General features: G+C 40.3%; 1 protein-coding gene across 2 annotated transcripts; it reads left to right on the top strand.

The window, feature by feature from the left end:
* The first annotated feature begins 1,586 nt into the window (after positions 1 to 1,586).
* nkx2.4a (NK2 homeobox 4a) lies at positions 1,587 to 4,032 on the top strand. Of its 2 annotated transcripts, none has more exons than XM_069151882.1 (2): positions 1,587 to 2,068; positions 2,670 to 4,032. In XM_069151882.1, the coding sequence occupies exons 1-2, from the start codon at positions 1,699 to 1,701 to the stop codon at positions 3,323 to 3,325; spliced, it is 1,026 nt and encodes a 341-aa protein (XP_069007983.1). In that variant the 5' UTR covers positions 1,587 to 1,698; the 3' UTR covers positions 3,326 to 4,032. The 2 variants fall into 2 exon arrangements, with proteins under 2 accessions (XP_069007983.1, XP_069007982.1); XM_069151881.1 differs by having other exon boundaries at positions 2,643 to 4,032.
* The last annotated feature ends 3,714 nt before the right edge of the window (positions 4,033 to 7,746 follow it).

Below are 7,746 nucleotides of genomic sequence, written 5' to 3'. Positions count from 1 at the left end.
TTTCATAAAGAGTTTTTGGTTTGCACCTGTTAAGCTTTGTGTCACAGATAGTTTCAGGATTTTTTTTTTTTTTTTTTTTTTTTTTTGTCTTCAGTGTCTTTCTGACAACTCCAGCTGACTTTGGAATACACACGCACTGTTTTGTTTTCCCTCAGCAACAATAAAGTCCAACCACTTCACGTTAAATCCGCTGCTGAGTCCGGGCATCAGAGGGGGGGAGGGGGAGGGGGGTTTGGGGGTGGGGGGGCGGGGGAAAAAAAGAAGAATTTCGCCTTCTGAAATATGCACAAGAATAATGATTTATTACAACCAGGTTAACCGGAGATTGGTGTTCTTCATATGTGGCTCTAATTGATGGCTGACCATGTCACATCTTCATTTGCTCAATTACTGCAGCAGCTACTTGCTGCCACGCGAAATTACATTAGTGGCTCGTGCAGACGAGAGCTTCCTTCCTCCAATATAAGAAGATAGCAACACACTTCACACCTGGAAATAACCTCCGAAAATACACCTGGTGTTGTCGGCTGGAAAGTGATGAAAAACATGAATATGAACACATATCCCCATTGCTATGATTATATATGGTTATGAGCAGCATAGTTATTGATGTGTTATCAGCTGTAGGCTCGATAATGTCTTATAAATTCAAACCACAAGTCAGCCGTAATTAGAATATGTATTAGTCTAAGTAGGGTTCTTTACTGCCATTTGTACAGGCCCAGTTCTTTTCTGTTTTTTGGAGCCCTTTTTGTGTCGCTGCTCCTCTGCTTCTTCCCCTGGCGCCAGGCAGTTTGCTCAGAGATTACAATGTCAGGTCAAGACTGCCAGGAGTCATTAATGCATGTTGACCAGACTTGAGGTTTCGAGGCTACAATATTATCTTCAGAGTGCATTAAGTGTAATAAAAAAAATATCTTTAGCGTATGGCAAAAGAAAAAAAAAAGTAATTTCTGCTCTTTTAACCCGAAATCATTTGCAGTCAGAAAAACTGCAGGTGACTTTAGCAGAATACGACCTGTACATCCGGTGTATTACATGCCTTGCTGCCCAGCCTGAATATTAGGTAGTGACATACTCACAATGTGGATCCCTATTGCCGTTCTCTCTCTGCATTGTGTCATTTTGCGCTTATTTGGACTTGTCCCTCTCTGGTGGGGTAAAATGATGCTTAAGAAGCATAAATGAGCTGGTCATACAACTTCATCGTGCCTCTTTGACGATACTCGGTGGCCCTTGTGTCTGTTCAAAGTGCTCTCAAAGTTTCTAGAAAGAGTGGAATTCCCTCCTGACGCAAAATAGTCATATGTGGTCAGAACAGCTGATTTGCAGAACATAGTGGGTTATTCTCACCTGCATATAGAAAGGACAGAATTATATGTGGCTTCGTTTTATTCATGTATACAAATTAATATAAAGCAAAGTGTATTTTCATGAATTATTTTCCTAAAATGTCAATGACTATTGTTTGCTGGTTTAGGAGTTTTGCTCCGCCCCCTGTGTTTGTCGTAAACCTGGCTCCTGGCTCCAATAAACCCGGGCTAAGAGCGCCCTGGGCTCGCCTCCTTCTCCAAGGCGATCAATAGGATCTCAGGCGCACTACAAGCACTCTCTTACGTAGACATCCACCAAGGAGAGAGCCGATACAACAACACGGTTGATCTGCTCAAACACAAAAATCTACCTGCTTTCTGAATCATGTCGTTGAGCCCAAAGCACACAACGCCTTTTTCAGTGACAGATATTTTGAGTCCAATCGAGGAGTCCTACAAGAAGTTTGGTGGTATGGACGGCGCAGGGAACCTAACCTCTCCACTAGGAGCCTACCGACAGCCTCAGGTGTCTCAGACCGGCATGCAGCAGCACTCCATGGGCCATAACGCCACCGTGGCCACCACTTACCATATGCCGCACACGGTCTCCCAGTTCTCCCACAGCGCAATGGGGGGATACTGCAATGGAAGCATTGGCAACATGGGAGACCTTCCCTCGTACCAGGAAAGCATGCGGAATAGTGCAGCAGCGACAGGGTGGTACAGCACCAACCCAGATCCGAGATACTCCACAAGTAAGTTCCTTTCTCTTTTTATACACTTTTCAGACTTTTTGTTTCCTCGTACGAACACGAATACATTTCAACAACGACAGCGGGAAACACACGTCCTCTTTTATAATGTTAAATATTCAATATTTATGTCAGGCGGCAAACCATAAAAAGTTTGTGCATTTTGTTTACACTATTTTACGAAATCTTTAATTTAAAATGACTGTTTTTGGCGATTAAACTGAAAAGGAGATCATTCTTTCAAGTCTGGCTCGACTTTTTAATGTTTGGCACGAGTAACTATTTTAGGGCAAGATTTATTATTATCATTATTGTTTATTTTTTACATTATTATTATTATTATTATTATTATTATCAATCGTTATTTTCTTTTTTTTTTAATCTTTTTTTTTTTAGTTTACGTTTTCCCACTTCAATTTAACTTCAATAAATAACACACACACACACACACACACACACACACACACACACACACACACACACACACCACCCGATAATCAATAAAAACTACTTCAGGCGAAATAGTGTTCTCCTCTTCTGTTTATTGAACGCACGTATATGTATGTATATTTTTAAGTTTCTAGATACATGGGACCTTCCACAGGTATGAACATGGCCGGCATGGGGAGTCTCACAGGAATGGCGGACGCCACCAAAGCCATGCCAGTTCTTCACGCTGCACCCAGAAGGAAAAGGCGCGTGCTGTTCTCCCAGGCTCAGGTCTACGAGTTGGAGAGGAGGTTTAAGCAGCAGAAATACCTGTCGGCGCCGGAGAGGGAACACCTGGCCAGCATGATCCACCTGACGCCGACCCAGGTGAAGATCTGGTTTCAGAATCACCGGTATAAGATGAAGCGCCAGGCCAAGGACAAGGCAGCGCAGCAGCTGCAGCAACAGGACGGGAACCTGTGCCAACAGCAGGCGCAGTCCCCGAGGCGGGTAGCCGTGCCTGTTCTGGTGAAGGACGGTAAACCGTGCCAGAACGGCTCCAATACGCCAACGCCGAACCAGCAACAGGTACAACAGAATCAGCAACAGAGCCAACAACAGAACGGAGCCGGAGTCGTGCTCGCATCCTCGACCAGCACCCTCACCCAGCATCAAAGCCAGCAGCAGGTGAACGCTTTGGAGCTGGAAGAGATGTCGCCCAGCCCCCCTTCACTACACAGCCAGCTCAACATGGCCCAGATAGACACATCAGCTGTAGATTACACCAGTAACATGGTCAGCTCAAACCTCCTCTACGGCAGAACGTGGTAGGACCGAATACAGTACTGTCACTTTCCACTTTTTTCTATGTGAACCTGCGGATGAGCCCATGCAAACGAACTATGTTTAGATATATATATATATATATGTATATGTATATATATATATATACATAAATATATATATACGCTGAGGGCTCTGAGAAAGGGGGCCCTTTGTTTTGGAGGGGACAAGGCGCACAGAGGCGCACCAGCTGATCAGGGCACATTTTCTTGACATCTCTGACAGGGGAGTCTATTTTTGAACATTACAGAAATGGCCGCCCTTGAAAGCAATTATGTCGTTTCTGGACCTTTTGTAATCCATGTTTTGGACCTTCCTCATGATGTTTTAAAGGTAGTCTATGTTGTTGAAACAAAAAGGAATGCTGCTTCACTTGAGTTCGGACTGGGAGGGAAGGTGGGATCAGGTCTGAAGTACACTAAGCCACCACTCCTTATTGCGGTGATAACCTGGTATTTTATCATATTAATATTGTAAACTAATGTATCCATTTAGAATTACTGAATAAAGTAGGGACTTGTATATTTGGCTAACACACAAGAATGCGTTTAACTGTATAATAATCGTTATTGCGTCCAATTTTATGTTTTCTTTATTCTTTTGTAAGTTAAAAAGGAACAAATGCGTGATGGCTGCTGTATATGTTTCAAAACCAAGTGAACGTTAACAATAAATAACTTGAAGTGTGAGAGCTATTCCTGCACAAGTAATTTTTTTTAAAAGGGATCTGTTTTGGAGTGCATTTTCATTATGTTGTGATTGAGACCAATTTGAGCTGGAAAGCAAGGTCGATGAGGGAGCCAGCATTGTCCAGGTGACATGTTGGAGGGCTGCCTTTCATGGGAGATGTCTGCAAGAGTCCATAAGACCGGGAAATCCCCCTTTTTTAAAAATCACTATTATTGACATTAATTTATGCATTATTTATCGATATATTTATTTCTTTTTTTATAAACTCTTCAATCATGTTGATTGTACTGTTTATTAGGCCCAGACCTTCGTATTACCGCAGTGTAATTTGTCAATTATATTGTGAATGCGAGCCTCAATGAAATACACAATGACGACCAATTATTGTAATAAGAACGAATATATTATCTATAGGAATAGTACATGCCCTGCATTACTATAATTATGCTACATTAAATTAATTACACAAATCACAGTTATTATTATTATTAAATATTATTATTATCATACACAGTCCTTGCAAAATAATAACATCAAAATCAGTTACACGTTATAAGTAATATGCTTCTTAATTTCTTTATACTTTTTTACAATTATTTAAAACTTTCAATTCAAATTACTATTTGTTTTACTAAAACTGAATTTGAGTGTAAATTAAGTTATTTTGTTGTCATCTAAGTATTCATAGGGGATTATGCAGATTGGCACAGAGCATGTTCATATTAAAGTGAGAATAAACTACTATGATCTAGAATAATTGCCAAAAAAAATTCCCAGCTGAGTCTTATTTATTTTCAGCATATTTCCTTTTATAATATCTGCCCCATTCTCTGTCTGACAATATATATATATTGACGACATACATATTACATTAAAATGAGAAACACAAATTCTAGAGTGCCCCTCAGTTAATATAAATACTGTATGTTTTAATGTTATTTTATTTTGAATAACATTATAATCTGCTGTTATTTCAGCTGCATTGAAAGGCATTGTAAGTAGGTGTTCAGAAGTACCCAGCAGCAAATTGTCACTCTTTCTTTTTTACTCACACACTCACATGCACAGAGAGACAGACTAGCCTCACTCTGCTCAATCTCTGTGGAAGATGAATGATTTGTCCAAACAAACTCCAAAGTGTTTAAGGTCATCACTTAGCATCAGTGTCGGTTCCCCTTTGCTTCTGTCCTCCAAAACCTTTTTACACCAGCAGCAGCTGATAATAGAATCTAACATTTCATTTCCTGTGGTCATTTAAACATGTTCGGAAATTACTTCTCAATCCTCTTGCTGATGACACCCGGTGATGATGATGATGGCTATCAGTGTATCTCAATGGAGACCTTGGAGAGCCTCCATTTCCAACCCCTTCACATACCTGGCAGCTGTATGTATATGTGCTATCATCCCTACACTCGAAGGAAGCGCCAGAGCCAATATGCACCTGACATTTGGAATTGAGCGCGACAACTCCATCAGAAGGGAGTTTGATAAGAGCATTAAAAAGAGAAATGCATTCCACAATATACACTTTGATGCTGCAAGATGCTTCTGTTAGATTTTGTCTCCAAATTGAGGGCATGAATGAGCTGTCAACAAAGCTTTTGATGGTGGACCACATGAAATGAAAGTGGAGGTGAAGCCATTCTTTTCTCTTTTCAATAGCCATAGTTATGGCGCACTAATAGGCTATGCTTGGTAATCACTGGCTATTGTGCCTGTTGCTTCTCTCAGTTTATTGGGGAGGTACCTCTCTTTGTAAGGATATATGAGACAGGCTGGGCACTGTAATTGGTGCTGGCATCATCATTTCTGTCTGAAAAGTTTGGAGCTGCAGTCACTACTGTGTGGTTCCAATGTATGTTGCTGCAGAACCTGCTTAAAGGGTGACTGTGTTAACAACATCTACACCCACACACATGTGCACTTGCTCATGTGCATTCACACAAAGCTCACATTAACACATAAACAAAGCAACTGAATAAGTCATGCATTATATAACATTGCCTATATAAAAAAGCAGATATTTCCATCAGGACTACAAAGGGTCTCTCACTATTTCAATGCCATGTATACTGTTAGATAGATAGAAATATACTTTATTATTCCCTCAGAGTTAGCATGACGTATGAAGTGGACGATATTCTATTTCACAATGTAAAGAATTTTCAGACTATTCTTGTCAGGTAATTGCAGGTTGCACTGCATAACGTGAATGTAGAAAGAAGCCTTGCTTCAGTCTCTGCAACCCCCCCAACTCCTTTCCTTCCCATTATTCTACTTAATATGTCAGAAGGTCTGATCGCAGAGAAACCTTTTCAAGTCCTATTGATGTGTTCCTCAATTGACCATGGCGACCTAGCAACCAAGAGAGCTCTAATTGGCAAAGGCTTAACATTATTGGCTGCGCAGTTTACACAGAAACATAGGACAAACATGTAATGATCATCATACATATTTCAGTGTTATTTCAGTTTTGCTGGTATAACAGGAGGAGAGTTTATCAGTCTTAAAAGGCAATTAAAACAGAAAGCTAAAAGCAGTCTGTCCTAGTTTTTGAGTGGAATAGTGGACGAGTACGACAATTTCTGCAACACACACAGATAACAATAGAATAATGTGATTCTACTCCATAAGATATTTGTGTGTATGTATATATATATATATATATATATATATATATATATATATATATTTATGTATTTATTTATTTATGCTCATGATATTGATTCATGCTCAAAGTTTATTCCCATAAATTCCACCACTCCTTTATCCCTCTTTCCTATATACAGTATATTCCCACAAATCTTGCCCCATGTGAAATGATTAGGAGGCGGCCAGGTCCGCTTTTTTATTTCTCTCAGAGGAAGAAAGAATGCATTGAACTGGCAAGTTCTGGGAGACACGGAGACACGTTTTAATTAGTGTATTGCGGTCGTATTTTACCAAAAGGAGAGACAATCTTTCTGTTTTCTGTGACAAATCTGTGCCTGCTGGATTTGTTGTGTTTCCACAAGAATGAGTCACGACAAATCTTTGTCCAGGGAAGCAAAAAGTTACCTAATTTTAGTAATTTCGAAATGAAAAAAAAGCCTGCAAATAATAATCTTCCTACAGAGAAAAAAAAAACATTATAAGGAGGTCATAAGACATTTCTCACTTTAACAGATTTTCCTGAAATTAAATACATGAAACCACATGTTTACCATTGCCTTTGGTTTGATGATAACATGAACGTACATGTGCACGCAGTTATTTCTGTTCCTGGACTTCCACTGACTAATTCTATTGCTTACTATGAATATCATTTCAGCAGTATTAAGCATTGCACGGGCAAAGCCATCTTCTGAAGACTATTCACATCTGTCTATCCTTGTGGGGACAGAGGTTGAAGGACCAGGTTAGGAGAGTGTGTGTGTGTGTGTGTGTGTGTGTGTGTGTGTGTGTGTGTGTGTCGGAGGGGGGTGGTGGGCATCCCTTATTAGAAAACCATGTCACATTCTCTGCTGTGCCGACCGGACTCGCTGCGCTGCCAGTAATCCCCCTCCAAGTCCCCCTATGCATGTTATTCAATTCTCTCATAAGTAGTTAGAGAAACTGTTTTCAGTTGCCACTAATAACTACTGACCTCCAGTGACACAGGCCAACAATAGGTTTGTCAGGCCTGAAACGCACAACTAAAGAAGCTGATTAGGAACTCAAGAGGTTTGCAGCAAGAA

This window comes from Embiotoca jacksoni, unplaced genomic scaffold (assembly GCF_022577435.1).
Source record: "Embiotoca jacksoni isolate LCO1_2020_lvr unplaced genomic scaffold, fEmbJac1.0.p SCAF_18, whole genome shotgun sequence".
Lineage (NCBI taxonomy): Eukaryota > Metazoa > Chordata > Actinopteri > Embiotocidae > Embiotoca > Embiotoca jacksoni.
This window is presented reverse-complemented; position numbering and strand designations above follow the sequence as displayed.

Bases quoted from the DNA above. Each gene is read 5' to 3' on its own strand.
- nkx2.4a (XM_069151881.1), top strand. From the start codon at position 1,699: ATGTCGTTGAGCCCAAAGCACACAACGCCTTTTTCAGTGACAGATATT. The intron at 2,069-2,642 runs GTAAGTTCCTTT...TATATTTTTAAG, and splicing joins AGATCCGAGATACTCCACAA to TTTCTAGATACATGGGACCT.